General features: G+C 47.3%; 1 protein-coding gene across 2 annotated transcripts in view; it reads left to right on the plus strand.

Moving 5' to 3' along the window:
• The window catches only part of BOK (BCL2 family apoptosis regulator BOK), a 36,041-nt gene extending 33,795 nt beyond the window's left edge, over positions 1–2,246 (plus strand). For both annotated transcript variants that reach the window (XM_066326096.1, XM_066326095.1), the window contains exon 5: positions 1,142–2,246. In XM_066326096.1, coding sequence (XP_066182193.1) covers positions 1,142–1,267 — 126 coding nt within the window. In that variant the 3' untranslated portion in view covers positions 1,268–2,246. The remainder of the gene's footprint in view (positions 1–1,141) is intronic.
• Positions 2,247–19,536: the final 17,290 nt, after the last annotated feature.

A 19,536-nucleotide genomic window follows, 5' to 3' on the forward strand; every position in this document is an offset into this window, starting at 1 on the left:
GGCAAGGCTCATGCATGTCTTGAGCACAGCAGAAGGAATAGAGAAGATGATGGAAGGATTCATCATCTCTCTTATCCTGTTTTGGGGAGGAACACCTCAGGGTTGAGAATCTCACTTGTCTGTGCTTGGGTCAGTGAGAGATCTATGTCAGAAGGTAAATTTGGAAGACTGCTGAGCTAAGCTTGTAAAGAAAAAACTTTTGTGGCTGTGAACATTTGCCATCCTTGTGATGTGATTATTGTTCCCATTTGCCACCCAAAAGCTGTTCCTGAAAACCGCATGGGGTCGATGTGCTAACAGTGCACCCCCTGTTACACAACCACAGTCCACAACTTATGCTAGGCTGGAGTTTAACTAGAACTCAGTCATATCACAGACAACAGCTTTTCATTTTAATTCCTGCACCAGAAAATGCATTCTTCTCTCTACCTGTCTTGTTCACTTCACCTTCTTAATATTTTCCATTTTCTGCTTCCCATGACAGCTGAGAGCCTATTTCTGTCAATTTGTCAGGGATTTTTTTTTAATCATTGCAGGCCAACTTCTCTTCTTGTTAATACTTGAAACTGGCTGCCCAAGCAATCTTTAAATCTGACCCACACATCTGGGAGACATCTCTGCTGGCATATATATTTCCACAAACAAAGCTACAAAGCTTGCATTGCTTTAGACTTAAATTGGGGGGTGGCTTGCTTGAATGTCTTCCAAAGAAAGCATTAAGGCAAGAGAAAACATACAAGCAACTTAAGCTGATATTAAACAGGACAACCTCTGGGAAGCATCTGGCTTTACAGAAAAGGATGGGAATGCTGATATTGCTGAGGCTTCTTAGACCTTTTGAACAGGGAAAGAAAGTTGTATTTAGCTATTCAAAATGGAAAGTGCTGGATAATCCTCCTGTAGCATTTCTTTCCCTAGCAGTGGCTGAAGAGGGGGACACTTTGCCTCATTGGTGGGGAATTAGGAAAGTGTATTTTGCAGGGCTTTTGAGCCTGATTGAATAACTCTGTGTGTGGAAGTGTCCAACACCTGGTGCTGCAGCAGCAGTGATGTGATGCCGTGGGTTTTGGGGCTGGGACAGCCTGCAGGAGTGGCTGATCTGGGCATCTCTCTCTGACCATCTCTCTTCCCTCCTCATTAGGCAGACATCACAAAATGTGTGGTGAATACTGACCCCAGCCTTCGCTCCCACTGGCTCATAGCTGCTGTTTGCAGTTTTGGTCACTTCCTCAAGGCCATCTTCTTCGTCCTGCTGCCTGAGAGATGAGTCTGAGTTGCCAAGCACAACCTCCTTTGCCCCATCTTCTCTCCCACTCCAGAAGCAACAGGAAGTTATTCCAGACTGGTAATGGCAATCTCTGAAGAGGAGGAAGAGAAGAACTGGGACAAAAAAAAAGGCTTGTTCTCCTCTCCCATCAATTGGGAGCAGGTGATCAACCACAGTCTCCTATTTGCAGCCACACGAGCCTCTCTCACCATTAATCCTTCCAAGAATCTTGTTTCCCTGGGTAACTTGCATGTGTGGCCTGGGTGTAGCTGGTCCCTGGGCAGGCTGATGGCAGCAGTGTGGGACTGTCAGATGGCTGCTCCTTACAGCTGTGTTGCATGCTTATCCTAGCACCAGGCAGAGGGGAGGAGGAAGGGAATATTATTTGAAATGGGATAAGAAAATAGGAGAGGGGGAGAGTCCCTCCTTCACTCCATGTGATTTCCCTTTCAGTCCTCAGACTTGCCTTGTGTTGATTTTTGTCGTTATATTTGTGCTTAAGCTTCATCTCCTCCTTTATCCCTAACTCACTTGCTGGGCTCTGCCCCAGCACAGCATGGTGGGTTTTTAACAAGATAAAACCAAATAATCTGTCAACAGATGCTTCTCCCTGGCATGTCTTGGAGATTGATCTGAGTAGCTGTGTGAGGGGCAGGACAAGAGGGCAATGTGTGTTTTGTTGACCCCTCTTATTGCACTCACCCCAGTCAAACAGAAGCAAGGAGCAATGCCTTCAAGCAACAACTCAGGATGGAATTTCATCATGAAGAAAAATGTTTTCTCCACTGAGATTCTGTCAGAGCTAAGCATGTAAGTAGGAAAGGCATGGGCAGAAATAGGGAGGCAGTAAGTGATCTGGCTGGCATTTTAAAAGCAGTGAGCTGTGCTGAAAGTAGCTGATGTGTGTTTCTCCTTTAATATCTTTGAAGTACGACTCATAGTCTTCTTTGTGGCAAACAATAAAAGAAAATAAGTGGTATTTCACTACTGCAAAGGCTATTGTCTTTGTTTCCAGACCAGAGTTAACAATTCCAAAAAAGGCCAGAACAGTGCAGAGACAAACACTCCAGCCATTCTAAAAATACTTCAGCTTTTCCCCTGGTAGAGCATGTTAACATGTTAAAACTACAACTTGCCTGGTTCATGCCTAGAATTTAACCCATGTTGCCGTCATGTCAGAAACATGCTGTGTCCACCAACAGATGCAGGGCCTCCCTCACGTCAGCAGGGAAAGGCCATGGAGCCTCTCTCTGCCTTCTGGAGACTCCTACTCAGTGCCCTGCTCACAAAAATGTGGCACAAGGCACAGAAAAAAAACCCCCATGGATTAAGAACATGTGGCAGTATAGGGAGTTTTGCTGGTATTTTCCCCTGATTTCCTTCCCAAACATTTGGAGGGGCTTTACTCTTCCTCCAGGATTTATAAAGGGGTCTGGGAATAAAGCAAAACCTTTACTTTTGGGTGTTATCTGTGGGCCAGGTCTGTACTCACAGTTAGCAGTGCTGTGCTCTGACCAGCAGAAACCCTAGGAAAGGATATGTAGGAGATAGATCCTTGCACATTCCTGCTTTTCCTGCTCTAGCCCTTTGCACTTTGGTTGATGCCTTGGCATGTAGGTGCCAGGCCCAGCTTCACCCCGATGCTACGCCTCCAGTGAAGAGTGCTGTGCCAGCTTGGTCTGTGAGTACCTTTTCAGTAGTAAAGCAATTCTTGTAGATCAAAGCCCTTCAAGGGCAACCTCCCCCAGCCCCAATCTTTCAACAGAAACCCTCACGGAGAAGGAGAGAGCCTCCCATTCCACATCAGAGCTGTGTGCTGCTTTGGACAGTGGCTGCAGAGACTGCAGGGTTATACTGATGAAGTTGCCAATGTAGATGCAGCTGATGATGCCATGAAGTTGGGGCATTTTTACATATGTAAAGCTTGCAGCAGTTCCCCAGATAAAACCAAATTGCCAGAGGAACTTTTTTTTTTAATTTCCTGACATACTGGCATTAGGGGTTTTGCTGGCATCACTTATAGTTAGGATTTTCTTCCTTAGATTCTTGGTAGATCTGGCTATGGAAATTTAGAGCAGGTACAGAAAACATGGAGAACTACACTAATGACCTTTGAGCAGCAGAGAGAGGATCCCTTCCAGTCTGCAACAGAGGCACTAAAAGCTTTATAGTCTGTAGCGGGGGCATGCAGAATTGTTGTCCTAAAGGAGCTTGTGGAAAAGGAGACTTTGGATTTCTGGAAATACCCTGTCTGTGTGCAGAGTTTGACTTGGGACAGCCTCACAGCTCATCAAGTCCAGCTTGCCTGGTGTCTCATGGAGTGAATGGGAGTTTCTGGAGCAGCATAGTTCTACACTGGGACTGGCAAGACCTGTCTCAATTTAGGTGCTGTTTTGAAATGTAGTACTTAAGGCTATGGGGTTTGGGTGTTGGTTTTTTTTTTTTTTTTTTTCAGTAAACAAGTGATATCAGATGATCTATGAAGGAGCACGAAGAGTTAAATGCACCAATTAAGTGGATTTAACAAGAAGATAATGACAAGCCAAATAAAGCAGCATTTCTGGAAAGGAATGTGTGTGGGTGGGAAGGGGGTTACAAGAGGCAGACAAAGGCTCAGCCTGGAAACTGCTGATAATGAAGAGATGGTGGAGTTCCCCTCGAATATGTTTCAGACTTCTCTGGATTCTGTCTCTGTTCTTTCATTTGCTAGTCCCTGCAAAATACATACCAGAGCTGAACAGTGTGCTTCTAACCTTGCATTTAGTGTTAAAGGAGGGTCCTTCAACCCTTCTCACTCCTGTAATAACCACATCACCACCAGCTTCATCACCAAAATAAACAAAGCAAAAAGAATTGCACACACCACGGTGCATTTAGGAACTAACAGTATTGAGCATGATACAGACAAGTGTTTATGTTGTGTTCAGTCCTATTTAGTCATTTTGGAGTACTTCCAGAGGTTCTTTACAATCTCAGCTGTTCTGGGGCACTGTAATTTTTCTATTCCCTCTTCTCTTTTCACCAATCCTACCTGATGGGAGACATCAGGGTTGGCTGTTTATCACCCTAATAAACATTTTCCTTATAAATGATTGGTGAAGGTCCAAGGAGTAGATCTAATTCATTTAGTTGTTAAAGAAAACTAAGAAAAAGACAAGTACCAAGGTTAGTACTATTGTGCTCCACCATACCAAAAGTCTGTCTGTTGTTCCTCTTCCAGCATCAAAAACTGAAAACCCCCAAACTAACCACCTTATTCTTTTCCCCCAATGTTTCTAACTATCTGCTTGAGAAATCTATTTGTAGTAAAAGCTGACTTCATTTTTTAAGCTGTTTTCCACACACTGAATGTTCTAAGTGAGCCTTACAAGCTGTCCTGGGAGGCTGTTCTCTGTCCATTGTAATCTTTCAGTCCACTGCCCAGTTTCATCCCCTTTTGCTGAAGGGCAGCAGTCACAGTGGCGGGGGACAAACCTCCTCTCAGCACAGAGGGACTTGCTTACTGCTCACCCCATTAGGCACTTGCAGAATCCAGCCAAGCTTCACCTGTCTCCTGCCTTTCTGTCCCACCAGAAAAACTGGAGGCTCAGAGAAAAGGTGAGGAAACGTCAGGTGGTGGCATGGGAGGTGCTTAGGGAGAAGCAGGAGGAGGAAGAAAGGGTTGGATGGAGGTGGGAGAATGGCACCTGAAGTATTTTTGTGGCTGTGGAATGTTTTGGAGAGGAGAGTTTTGCCTGTGGTAACAGCAGAGTAGAGCCTGGAGGAACCTGAGCCTCATCCTGCCTTTGTTCACAGAAGAACTTGCTCCATTAAGGATTATCCCACCATCCTCCCCTTCCAACACCAAGCTCATTCTGTGTTTCTTTGTAGTGAACCGACATTCAGTCAACAGAAATATCTTTATCACAAAGGAGGGAAGCAGAAAAGCCTTCTTGGCTTGGGAGTTTCAGTGATAAGCATTTGAGAAGTGCTTATCGTGTCCTAGACATGGCCTTGCCCCTACCACAGCCTGATTTGTACCTCTCCCATATCCAACACCTGCAGCAGGTTCATCATCAAAGCAACTAGAGAAAGTGATCTCAGTCTTGCAGCAGGTGTCCCCTTTGTTCCTGCACTGCTTTTTCTTCTGCAAATGGAAAGAAAACAGTCTGTGAAGCCCATAAATTATCCGACTTGCTTCTGTATTGTAAACCAAAGTACAGAATAATAGTGACAGGGAGTGAGATTGAGGTTTCTCAGGAAATTGCAGCACCAAACTTCCTCGTTTTCAGACTCGTTTATAGACCTTGAGGTAAAGCTGCTTTTTTAAATTCTCCTTTTAATGTGCAAGGCCTGCAAGTGGGTTTTTTTTCTTTTTGTGCACAATTAAACTGAATATGAAGCAGATTGCAAGTCCCTTAGATGGGTTTCTGAAAAGATCAGACCCTGAAGGCATTCCAAGGGCTTTGCCAAGAGCCTTCTTCATGAGGCTCTCATCAACGTGTGTCCCCTTGAATTTCTTCACTGTCATTTTTTTAGGCCTACTATTTATAATTTTATAGACTTAAATTCGCCACAGATTAATTATTCTCTTATGGAAATGGGAAAACAACGCATGCTACTAGATTAATGACAAGAAAACAGCAATTTAATGTACTGCTGGCTGAGTCTACAAATTTTTTCTATGCAAATGGTTTGACAGCTGGAGTTTAAATACTCCCTCAGAAAAGCCTGTAACCTCTTTAACTCTAAACATTTAGACCCACTGGGATTATGAGCCCCCAGCACAGATAAACAGATCAATCCTCAATTGAACTTTACACTGTCACCAGGACCAAGAAAATGCATTGCATGTTCAGGCAGAGTCTGTGGGAAATGGAGTGCCCCTGGGTCAATCACATGACATGCAGACCATGTCCAGGCAAGGTCAGATAAAAAAAAAGTTTCTCCTCTCAAAGAAGGAAAAAATAAGGAGTCGGAAAGGGAATTTCGAGCTTCCTTACAAGCTTATTTATTTCAGAGCTTTAAGTGAAGAGAAACGTCCTCTCACAGACCAGCAGGCAGCATTGGAGTCTTCTCCATCACTGCAGGAAGACTTGCTTGTACTTCTCAACTGGTGTCAAATATTATCCTCTGTTGTTTCAAATTTCCACTTCTGTCCCTATCTCATGACCTTCTCTCATGCTTTTGTTCAGCTCTGTGTTTAAGTAAGATAAACTTTTATTCCCCATTCCCTGCTGAAGTCTGACTCGCCCTGGGCTTGCTCTTGAGTCCCTTTCAGCCACCTCAAGGGCAAATGGTTTGGACTTTGGAGGACAGTGGGCAGCACCAAGGACCTTCAGCATCACTGCTCTGATGGGAACTGAGAGAATGAGCTACCTTGTAGGACCAGCCCTCACAGTGTCTCACCTAACTCTCCTTAGGCAGGAGCTAGAGGTCCTGCACTGGTCCTTGCTGTGAAGATCTGTTCTCCCAGTGCTCTGTGACATTGTCCAAGGAACATAAAACTACCTGAAAGTTGATGTGGAAGCCCTCTCAACATTATGGTGTTGCCATTTTACTCCTTTTTTAGAAGTGTGAGTTGGGGGCTGTGCGGTGGCCACTGGGTACAGTTTGTACCTGTTTCCCACCAGAGCTGAGCCAGGATTTTCTGGTAATCTAAGAAGGGGATTTTAAAAAACCTCCAAAATAGCCTTTTATTTTGATCTCCTTGTCACTTCAAAAGAACAATTCAATCACCGCTAAGCTGCTAGAACATACTTTGCTCTCAGTTCCTCAGCCAGAAGTGGCCAGACTGCCCTTTTTAAGCCTGGCATGTTTCTGCCAGCTAACTCCCTTGCCTTATGCTGTCAGCTTTGCCTCTCAGCTCGCTGGCATTGGTCCTGGGTGAAGGTGTCTGATCCCCATGGCCACCTGACCCAGCAGGTTGTTTCCTCCCCCAGAGAAGGCAACTCTGTTCAAACCATCTGGGGCAGCAGCAGAGCTGGGTGCTCCCCTGAATGGCACTGTGCCCCATTGCCTAGTGTGTTCTCCCTTTTGTTAGGACTGGCACCTGGTGTTTCTACAGGAAAAAAGAAAGAGCAGAACTGGCTTTTGAAAGGGAGCGAACTCCAAGGATTGTGTTCAAAGCCTCTCCTGCTGCCTTCAAGGTTTGGGTACACACCACTGGCGCTCAGTGGCTGATGCACACCGTGAGCCTGTAATCTGTGGCTAATGGTGGATTACTTGGGAAAAGGTGCTTGGAATAGCTGTGCCCTTGGGTTTTATGGCTTAACTGGAGTAGGAGAACAGCACAACTAAAAATACTTACATGTTCAAGCTAGTGTTTTGTCTCTGAGGGGGAGTGATGAATTCACAGAGTCAAGCCTAGGCTGTGGATTTTTACAAGCAATAAACCTACTGGAGGTGGGAACTAGCTTGAGCTAAATTATGAGGCACCCTTCCCAAACCCTGCAGCACATCAGGGGGAAGACTGGAAAAATTGTGCAGCGGCTTTGCTTAAATTTAAGCTGTTAAATAAAAATAAAAATTTAGTAGAATGGCTTGTGTTGACGTTGGATTCACAGCCTTGAGAGGGTTTCTGTGGGGAAGAAGACTGGATGGAGCAAGAATGTGTAGGGCAGCTGAGTGGGATGTTCTGCCATCAGAGCTGGCAGAAAGGTTTCCCTGTCAATTTTGGGCTTCAGCTCTGGTTTCAGAATTGGAGCAGGAGGAGAAGGAGCACACAGACATCCAGGGATGGGTGAGGGGACAGCAGATGGAAAAAGGCAGCCTGGCCCCCACATCAGGGCCCTGGCCCTTCACATCACTGCTGCTTCTCATGACAAAGGGCTGTTTCTATTTGCTCTCTCCTACAGCAAACACAGCTCCAGGGCTGAGCAGAAACAAAGCCTTGAGGACACCAGGAGCCTGGACTGTCTACATGCCAGGATTATTGTGCAGTGGCTTAAATCAGCTCATTTAGGAGTTCAGAAAATGTAAAGCACTTAAGGAAAAGAGAAAGGAAAGCTGTAAGGAGAGCAATGTGGTCCAGGAGTATCCCATGGATTCTCAGAGTATTTTCCAAACTCAGTTATCTTGTGGAGACAGCTTCCTAGCAAGAAGCATTTGTTGACTGCATATATTTCTATCTGCAGACATAAAAACTTCACTCAGCCCTGCATTTGAAGGGAAGAAGAGCAGCTGAGAAAACATTTGTCCTTTTTCAAAGAGCTTTATTTACTTCGGGATCAGAGTGATTCAGCATGGAGGCACCAGCCAGGGCTGGAGGCAAAGCTGCACTTCCCTTGAAGAGAGAGTTAAGGATTATATCAAAAGTGGAATTTAATTCTGCTATCTTTCACTTGAAAGAATTAGCAAAGTGCCTCAAATTTACTCCAGAAACTTCTCAAAGTCGTGTCCTCAGGCTGTGAGGGACTGAAATACTGGGTGACTTGTCTGAAGGAAGCAAGACATGTGCATGGTCCTCCCTGCCCTGTTACCATGCATAGAGCTGAACATTCCCATCCCATGACCAGAAACCAAGCGAAGAAGGAAGAGTGGAGCAACCAAGGGACTGAACAGGGTGATTTAACATCCTAGGACCCAGCCTCTGGGGCTAACACAGGACAGCACAGTTGTCCTCTGCATTTGCAGAGTGTCTCACTCTCAGGCTCACTGTAGAGGGAGGCACTTCCTTCCCTTCCCCAGGGGCTTGGTGATCACAGTGGTGGCTTTGGGACAGGCTGGCATTGGGACAGGGGCTCCTGACAGTGTCAGCTCTACAGGAAGGCAGGCAGGATCCTGAGCTGCTGCAGTGGCATTGCCAGGGCCAAAGTGGGACCACAGCCTCTAAACATAAACCAGTTGATTTCTGTCTCTCCTACCTTAGCAGACATAAAATTTTAACTTATGGAACACAGTTCTGGTTTTCAATGCTTGGGAAAAAATCATGAACATCCAGCCCAGGCTTTCAGTGCCAGACTGCATGTGTCCATCTGAGTTAGTATGTCCCTTGGGTGACCAGGACCCTCAGACCTGGAGGTTGAGCCAGGCCTGTGTTGAAGCTACTCAGAGGAGGATGAGAAGATGCTGGTGGCACTGCAAGACAACTCAGCAAAAGACAACTCAGCTGGAGGCAGTCCAAAACCCCATGGCTGTGCTGTGTGGGGAAAATTAGATGAGGCTGGGGCTGTAGTGAGTCAGTGGCAGGCACAGAGCATAGGGTAGTCAAGCACACGAGTCTTAAAGTGCAGGGGGGCATCACTGCATGTGGTTGCAGCAATTCTCTACAAAAACCAAAGCAAAAACAGCTTCTCTGATTAATCCTGGGTGTAAAGGCTGGGTTGGATGTGGTTTGGGGCAATCTGGTCTAGCGGAAGGAGACCCTGCCTGTGGCAGAGGGGTTGGAGTGAGGTGGGCTTCAAGGTCCCTTCTAACCAATCTGTGATACTGTGATTCTGTAAACTGGTGTAAATATGTGTTAATTCTTCTATGCTGATTTATCATCCCTGCCCTCTACAGAGGACAATCTTCCTTGGGTGCTCTGAGGAAGCTGCTTTCTCCACCAGTTATTGGTGCAGAGGAGGTGTGGGGCTCACAGGAGGGTTGGACACATGGCAGGGACATGGCTGTGTTAAACTCCAGGTGATGCTGACAGATTAGTTCTTCTGTCTCACTGCTGCCCAGCACCATGGGCTAGGTTTGCCTTGGCAAACTGGGCTCTCTGAGATTGGATGGGCACTTTGGGAATACTCACCTACGCAGGTAAACCAACTAAACACATATTGCGTGGGGTGAGACCAAACAGCCTCTTCTTTCTCAATGGGAGGGAGATGCTTAGGTTGAATATTAGGAAGAATTTCTTCACTGGTGTTGTTGAAACAGGCTGCCTAGGGCAGTGGGGGAGTCACCGTTCTTGGGGGGATCTGAAAGAGGACTAGAAACAGCACTTGGAGACATAGGTGAGTGGTGGCCTTTTAAGTGCTGGGCTGTCAATTGGACTCAATCATCTTAGAGGGCTTTTCCAACCTTAATCATTCCAGGATTCTATGATTAATCCCATTTTGCATGGCTGACAGCTGACAGCTCCTGAAAGTTGCCATTGCCAGACCATGAGAGGTAGAGAGAGCAGAGCAGGGTTAACCTGGCCCCTAAAAATGTGCAGCATAAGGGGGCAGCCCTTTGGCTGCTGTGAGAGCCTGGTGTGATGGAGAGCAATAGCCTCTCCTGGGGAGGCTGTGAGCTGCCTCCAGTGCTGATTCCCACAGTCTGGAGTTCGAGGAGGTGGGGAGAATCCCAGGGCTGTGTCTCTGCAGACCTCTCATGCACGTCGCCATCTCAAGGGGCCCAGACAGAGGTGTATATACACAGCACAGACAAATGGGATTTACAGGCACCAGCTTCCTGGCCTCGCTTTCCAGGAGCAGGAGTGTCAAGAATGCACAGAGGACTAAGAAAAACATCTCTAAAAGGGGAAAAACATTTGCAAATGTGCCTGCTCTCTAAGGCAGCAGCATGATGCTGAGGAGACCCAGTGAGATGGTCCATTTTCTGCTGAAATGTTTGTAATTAAGAGCTCTGGCTCCCTGATGGTGTGTGGCCTATAAAGTACTAAAATTGAAGCCATTCAATAAAGGAGGCACTGTTGCAACTCCTGAAAAACTAAACAAACCAGAAAAAAAGGCACATTATGAGGAAGGAGAATTGGGATTTTGGGATGCTGGGATTTCGGGATATTGGGATGTTGGGATGTTGGAAAGTTTGGGATGTTGGGATGGTGGCAGCCACTACCCCAGGTTTCTTCAAGCCTCATCCAACACTTCCAGGAGTGGGGCAGTCCACAGCTTCTCTGGATAACCTGTGCCAGGGCCTCACCACCCTCCTAATATCACATCTAAATCTGCCCTCTAAATGATCCTTTTCCATCCTGTAATCCAGGAAATATCTTCTGAAGACTGTTAGAGAAAAGATAAGCAAGGATGCTATTCAATATTTCCTCCATAGACAATGTAATTAGACCCAAACCTTGGTGTCAGCTGGATCTTAAAGTTCTTTCACTTGCAGTAATATAAAATCCTTACCCTCATTTAAGGTGCTCCTCCCAGACATGGGGAGATCCTCCTAGTTAAGGAGACAAAAAATATCCCAGCCTATATTTCATTGTAATTCCTGCTGCACACTGAGTAATTTTTTGGCTTCCAAATTATTCCTGGAAATACCAACCTGTCATTTCAGGAGAACAAACTCTCCTTTTTTCTCTCACAAATGGAATTATGATTTATTGTGGTCAGAGATCTACTGAGCCAAATGCTCTGAGCAAAGGTCCTGGAAACGTGGGGCTTTGGATATGATGCTGTTATAGCCAGAAGGTGTGTTTAGCCCACAGCCAAGGTAGAGGGATGAGCATTTTAGAGAAATCCATTAATTTTCCAGCACTTCTGCTCCTCCTATGGCACTGCTTTCACCTCTGCACCCATGTCAGGAGGACACTGGCTGCTCTGTGGGCACTGCTGGCGGCTGCCTTCGTGGTGCCAGCTTGGAAGTGGGTGAATCTACACTTCAGGTGCATTGCCTTGCTGGAGTCTGGCTGAATGCATCGAATCAGGCTACAAAAACCACTGTAGTGCTGCTAAAATCCCACAGGGCTTGGCTTAGGCCTGTCTCAGGGGAAATATTCTTTTATTCAAACACATGATCATTCACAGTGCTTAGATAATGAATGTAGGATTAAAAGAAGTGTCTCTGTGTCTGGATGGTCCAGTGCTTTAGACAGCAGGAGAATAACATTTCAAGGCTGGGAGACATCAAATGCTTAGAAAAAAGTCCCCTATTGGACACAGCTGGTGCTTGTAGCCAGGTGTGGTTATTGATGTCCATGCTTGAGATACTCCACAGCATCAAGTCTGGCCTTCTTCTTCTGTTGCTTGCTGAAGGCAATAGATTTCTTCCTTTCCCCTTAAAACTAAAGGCTTTTGGGTCAAATACACCACTCCCTACCCACCAAGCCCTTACAGCTCTGTGTTTGGCTGCCCAGATCATGGCTGGAAAATGTTGCATGTAGGTAAAATTGGCATCATAGCACTACAGTACTGCTTGATCTGCACAGTCTTTTGTAAAGAGGGTGAAGCTTGAGTGTGCTGGTGGGGCTGTCTGCACTGGTGAGGGTTGGATACCTCCATATCCTCCTGGCCTACTACTGTATCGTTATAATCATTGTCTAATTCAAGAATAGTTTATTTTATTATCTCATTCCTTTTAACGTTTCCATCATACCCCAATGGGATAAAAGTGCAACAGACTCAAGAGCTACACCAAGGATCTTTTCCAGGTGCTGCCATGTGGCAAACTGGCAGAAATTATCCATTACTGAAATATTCTGAAATGAAAAGTGGAAAGAATGTGTTTCTTATGTGAACTAAGGTATAATAATCTGCAAAAACAGTTTCTCCCAAAGGCCGAGAGCTCAGGTCTGGCACAGAACACCTGAGCAAACAGTTTGTGGAGCGAAGACAATCTTTTAAGAAGGAAGTCAGGTGTCTGAAGCTGCTGCAGGCTCCCAGGCTGCCTGGGGGCAAATACCCACATTCCTCCTCATGTCTGTGTTTGCCAGCACACAAAGGATGTCTCCTCCTAACCATGGCCACACAGTTGTTCCAGGAGAGGAAAGAAGTGTAGCATCCCTTTGATGCTGGTGTCCCAAGCCCCACATGGGGTTAAACATCCATGAGGACTTTTCAACACGTGGATACTTGAAGGTGGTAGTGCCAGGTGGTCAGCATCTCCCTAGCTTTCACAAGAGATGGATTTCCACCTCTGCCCAGCTGCCTGTTTCCCTGATGCTAAGAAGTGTTTGTATTCTGGAGCTGTATCTCCCCCACAAGAGAAAAGGTCTTTCAAAACAGTCGCTGTTCAAAAGCTGCAGGGGATGGTGGGGTTTGACACATCAAGCAAGGTGGAGTTTTGTTTCCTGTGGAAACCAGGCTAAAGATAAACCCACTGCAGGCTGACACCTCTGTCACAAGGAGCAGCACTCAGTGGGAATGCTGGACAACTCCTCCAGAGCCTGATCCATGCAACAGCCCCATAGGATTCCAGTTCAGTGACCCCAGCTCTTCTGAAGGCTGCCACGGACCCTGTTTGCTTCAGCAACAGCCAAGGCCAGTCCTGGGCTCCTGGTTTTGGCACTAAGAAAATCCAGGTGACATCTTCAGTGGTGACAATGGAATTCCTGGTGATGGTGCCACTGCTGGTGGAGATGCTTGGTGGTGGTGATGCCATTTTGGCAGCTTTGGAGCTGTAAAATACCTGTGGTGCCCACAGAGCTCTGCTGCTCAGCTGCCTTCCCACACCTCTGCTGCTTTTCCCAGATTCACCTACAAGATTTTTCACCTACAATATTTTTCATCATACCGTGCCCCAGGCTTCAAATCATGATCACTGTACTGATCCTGTCCACTGATGTCTCTTCCATGACAAAGCTCTGAGTTAATTCTGACAAGCTCAGCTCCATGGGCACTGCTTTCAGGCTGCCTGCAGGTGTGCTGCCTCGGGCATGTTTCAACAGGGCTGCAAACGAGCAGCAGTTTTAAAGAAAAATGAAATAATCAGGCCAGATCTTGTCAAATCATCTCACCTGATGGAATCCATTTACTTTATTGCTTGAAAAAAAAAATAGAGAGAGAGAAGCCAGCAAATCTTACTGGAGACATATCTGCTTCATCCAACAGCTGCTGCCAACATATCTCTGGACTTGGGAGAAGTTTAGCATGGGCTGCCTCACGTGAGAGATGGAGAGATGTGCTCTTCTTGCAGGCTTCGTTGTAGGGAAAGTTGAGAGCCAGGTGCACAGAATCCAGGCCAGGGGCTGCATCCCAAGGTTTGTCTGGGAAGTCTTTGCAGAGGAGAAACAAGAATGAAGAAAGAAAAATCAGGGATCTGTGCTCTGCACTTTTCTTGGAGCTATCTACAACTGGTTGGAGGTGAACGAGAGGCACTTTAGCAATCCTTTTTGGGGCTGTGTCAGCCCCAGACCACGGAAGGAGCTAAGAACAGTCATGGAAAGTAGCTCTGGCTTAACAGGTACTCTTGGTCTCTCACTAGACACAAGGGACATTTCCAATAGACCCATGACCCATGGTAGTGATTTCAAAAGAATACCACCCTTCATCCTGGGGAGAAGTTCAAAACCTCAAGGTAAGGGACTAAATTCCAAATTGCTTTAAGATAACTGATATTGTCGGCTGGCTTTTCTCAGGCACCAAGAATACACACAGGCTTAGGGCATGAAACATCATCTGAGGGGGGGGAGAAAGGAAGGTGGATTCTATGTAGTGCATAAATCTGGTGACCCTTGTAGGTTCAAACGTTGGCTTTGAATTTTTTTATGTTTCTCAGTAGCTGGTATGGACATAGCAGATGTGGAGATGGTGCTGCTGCTCCTTCCTTCCACAGCCACCAGGGATGGATGGATGGATGGAAAAGGCTACACTGACTGGTTGAATAGTATTCTGAATAAGAGGTCTATTTTGCAGGAATTGTAGCTCCCCAAACAAGCTGCTAGTTTGGTACAAAGCATGGTATCACCGAAATGTTACCACACCATGCAGAGCTTCACCCAAAAGTGGGATACAGAAGGCTGGTGGTCTGAAGAGGTGGGAATAATGCAGGAGAATAATGCAGGTGTGTGTAATTCTCTTTCCAGGCTCTGGGTGGAGGCTGGTAACACCGGATGCAGGTGGGTTGAAGCCCCAAGGGAGGAGCAAGCTGTCCTCTGGTGCCGTTCAATTCAGAGAAGCAGCCTGGCTGTGTCTGGCAGAGTGACGAAGCTCCTTGTTTCATGACTCATTTCAGGAGAACAGCTTTGGTAAGCAATAATTTTGCACTTCTGCGATTTCAGAGGGTGTAAACTAAAAAAAAAAAAAAACAAACAAAAAACAAAAAACAACAACAAAAAAACCACAAACAAAATCCAGCAAAAACAAACACACCAAAAAAATACCCCAAAAAACCCAAAAAAACCCCACCCCATGAGTTGAGCCCTACTGAGAAGAGGCCACACTGAGCTGAGGGCTCAGCTGTGTGCCCTGAGCCAGGAGTGGGGCACACTGCCTCGGGGCAGACCAAGCCAGGCAGAAATGGAACTGCCTCAGCAAAACCCAGGCCGGCTGTTGTTAAAGCAGGTGGCTGGAAATGCACTGTAGGAATTCAGTGTAAGGATGTCCTCCTCCCACTCACCTGCTCTGTGACTCATCCCGGTGAGCTCATGCAGGAAAGGCAGGAGAATTCTGCCAGCCTGGCAGGGTGGAAATGCAGCAGCTGCCCCCAAGAGGTGCTGACCTACACCTGAGATGCTGCCAGTGGAAACGAGGAGCTGCAGTTTCACAGTGTTCTGCAGTGCACTGAGCTGGGAGGCAGCCCTTGTGTGGGGTGCCAAGGTGGACAAGTTGAAAATTTTCTTATTTCCAGCTTTCCCTTTCCTTTTCCTTCAGGCACAACAAAATCTGAGAGGGCAAGGCAGCCAGCATGCCTGTGCAGCACTGGTAATCTTGTTTGATCCCCCTGGAGTGCTTTGAGTGAAACCATTAGAGCTCCAAAGTGACAATCTCATGGCTTTTAGAGTCTCTGCAGCAGCGTGGTGGGCACACACTGCATCTACTTTCCTCCCACCTCTACTGGAAACATTCCCAGTATCACCACCTCACTTTTTGGTGCCTTGACAAGCATCCATAGGGATCACTGATACCAGAAGAATGACAAACTGCCATGGAAAGCCCTGGCACTCCAATATGTTTTCAAAGAAAGATTGTTTTCTTTCCACTTCCATCTTGAAAGCAAACAATTTTGAAGCCCAGGAGAGCACCAGTAGCCCACCCATTGGGTTTTTGCTCTTCACTGCTCCCTCCATACACTGCTTTTCTTTCTGAGCTGTCTCTGAGCAGCCTCGGAGATGAACAGGAGCTTTGGAAAGGGTAGCTGAGGCTGCAGCCTGGGCTGCTGCTGCCCTCTCCTGGGTTCAAGGTGGCCAAGAAATCACGAAATGATTTTTTTAAAAGAGATTCCTGCAAGCCTGGGGGCATGTCACCCTTAGCAGATCCTCTTTCATCCTTGCAGGGAACAGCAGTCAGAAGGTGCCAGACCCAGGGGTGCTGCCCAGGCTGATACAGGCCTGTCCTGGCTGTGCCATTTGAAGGCCAGTTATCAGGTCCCTTCAAGAATCCCACCAAAATTTATGGCAGGACAATGGATGATCAAGCTGGAGTGCTGTGCTGACGCAGTATTGTGGGAGTTCAGGGTTTCTTGCCTCATTTGCTGCCTATTCTGTCCAGGATGGTTTTATTTATATTAAATTAAAAAGCCTTCTAAGCAAGATTCTACATCTGATTCCTTGCACTGCAAGACAAATTCTCAGCTCTGCCCCTCACCTTGGCTCTACTGTCAAGTGAAACAAAACCTCATATTGCACCTTTTGCCTTGTCTTACCCATGCATTGGCTGACCCCTGCCCAGGACCCCCTCCTGGTCTCAGGGCTGGACATCAGCCAGGTAAGCACACAGCCCTTCAGTGCAGGAGGGATCTCCTGCTTCTGCAACCAAGTGGGGGCACTCTCCTTCCAAAATCTGAGCCTGTGGGGTCCTATTCCTTGCCTCTCTAAAATTGGGCCAAGCAATCATAGCATGCTGGAATGATTTGGGTTGGAAGAGACCTTAAAGACCATCTAGTTCCTCCCTCCTGCCATGGGCAGGGACACCTTCCTCTAGGTAGGATTCCTGCCTCAGGATTGCAGGTTCCTCAGGCTCTCCACACAGAAGAACCTATGTAGATGGCCCATGGTTGGGAAGAGTCCATGGACACCTACAGAACACAGGAATAACACAGACAGTTCCTGCCATAGTTAATGATAAGAGGATGACAGAGCCTCCCCTGTAGCTCTGAGAGCCTTTAATTCAGCAATTGGCTCATGGTTCCAGAAGCTACTTAGAGGCTTATTCCAGTGTTAGTGCCTTGTGAGAGGCTGGGAGCTCAGTGTTGGAGGGCTCTGAGGCTCTGGGAGAGTCCTGTGGAGTCCTGGCTGTCTTCTTAATGGAGCACAGGGGAAGGTGGGGTCAGTGGTCTCCCTGCCCAGGAGTGGGAGGCTTGGAGTCAGTGATACAGACCCACATCTCCCAGGAAAGTCAGCACAAAGCAGAGGGAAGTCGTAGGAAACAAGCTGTGGCTGAAGTCCTCCCTGCCACAGGGTGTCCAGCCCACAGGTATGAACCACATTTGGATACCAAAGACCTCTGCAGATGTGCTACACAAAACCCCAGAAGCAGCAGATGGGCATCCACGAGGTGGTGCCAGACCAATGTGAAGGGAGCTGGGTGTCCTGCACATCCTCGGGTGGAAGTTCCTCACTTTTCCTTACTCACCAGCCCAGATCTTTGCTTGCTTGATTTTTTTTGTTTGTTTGGGGTTTTTTTTTGTTTGTTTGGTTGGTTGGTTGTTGTTTTGTTTCGGTGTGGTTGTTTTTGGGGTTTTTTTGTTTCCTGGAGCTGACTCATTGAAGTTGGCTCCACACATGGAGCCACTCATGTTGCTCCAGGTGTTTTAAGAGCCAAATCAACCCACTCATTGAAAACATTGAGTGTTTGAAGAACTGGGGAAGAGAGGAGCTGCTGTGCTGTGACCTGCCTCCCGGTGGAACCAGCTGCCCAGCACAAGCACGAGGCCACCATGGTGTGCAGTGGGACATGGGCCAGGTGGGAGCTGTGTCTCACTGCCTGTGGTGGGCCATGCAGCACCTGCACTCTCAAGTGCTGGGCTTCTCAGTCCTTCCAGAAAAACAAGCTGTGTGGGCAGTAATTCTTCCCCAAAATGCTCTTCCAGGCAGCAATGGAAAACTCCGTCATGGGCTATTAAATATGAAGCCCCTGAGCCACAAATCCTGCCCCAGTCAGAAGTGCCAGACTATTTATACACTCCCATGTAAGAGGCATAGCAGACCCGTGGCTGTCTCTGTTGCTTTTTGAACATTTTCCAGTACTGCTATATGCTTCCGAGACAGGGAGAGCAGAAATGTACTCCATGAATTATGGATGTGTAAAGAGTTGTAATGATGCTCTCCCTTTTACAGGCTCCTCTTTTCCAAATTATTTTTTTAACCTATGCCTCTTGGACCATCTGGTAACTCCAAACTCTCATTCCAGGGAGGGGGTAACTTGGGGCACATTTTAAAGACTGTGAAAAGAAGAAAATAGGAAAAACCATATTTGTCCCCATTCAATACCAGCTGCCATTTTATTGTCTGCTGACCCAGTGTCACAGATTGTTGTTCACCCCAAACTGCCGATGAGCTCTTCTCCAGAACCACAACACAGAGGTGGGAAGCTGTGAGCTGGAGGATTGGAGACAGGGTTGGACACAAACACCAAGGTTTTTCCCAGTCTGGATAGCTGAATCCTCCCCAAAATGGTGCTTCATCATTCACCATTCTCTCTGCTCACTCCTCTTCGTCCTCCTCACTGGCTGGGAGGAGTGGGAGGAAGGCAGCAGACACATAGTGTGGGAATATGGGAGGAGGGGACCATGGTGGTCAGCCCTGGGGATGGGGCAGTGGTAGCCTGAGCCATTCCTGCTCCTGGGGAGAGTGGTGGCAGCTGCAGCAGTGCTCCCCAACTAGGCTCCCCATCCCTAATAGGGCACATCCCCGTGCCTGGAAGCAGCATCTGATGGGGCTGGAGGTGAGAAGGGAGCATGCATGCTTCTCCACCTGCTTCCCCTCTGTCACCCCAACACCTGGCAAATGCTACTCCAGCCCCTGGTCTGCCTGGGAGCTCTTGCCTCCATCCCTGGGAGGCTGCAGGCAGGACACTGAACAGCTGTGGCTTGTCCCTCACCTTCGGGGTGGGGATAAGTGGGACCACGCACCCAAGGCAGCTCCATGCATGAGGAGCATGAGGAGAGGGAGGGGTCATGCACAGCAGGATCAAATGAGGAGCAAATTCTTGGTGTCCTAAGTAATAAAAGCCAGTATGGTATCAAACCTTTTGGGGCCTGAGCCCTTTTGTGCCACACTGATAAATGGGAATAAGAAAACACCTCTTCCTAACCTCTCCCTTCGGTAAGAGCCGTGTGAGAGATGCCCTGAGGCCTCAACCCTGCCCACAGTAAGATTTGTAGGGCCATGATCAGGGTTGTGCTGTGACAAGATGCTTGATGAAGGCTTTGAAAGGCTTTGCCTTATCTGCACATCCTCATCCTCGCCCATCCATATTGGTCCCACGTCTCTGCACCAGGCTGAGATCCCGCCACCCTCAGCCATCTGCCCGCCG

Source organism: Sylvia atricapilla, chromosome 10, assembly GCF_009819655.1.
Source record: "Sylvia atricapilla isolate bSylAtr1 chromosome 10, bSylAtr1.pri, whole genome shotgun sequence".
In the NCBI taxonomy this organism is placed as follows: domain Eukaryota; kingdom Metazoa; phylum Chordata; class Aves; order Passeriformes; family Sylviidae; genus Sylvia; species Sylvia atricapilla.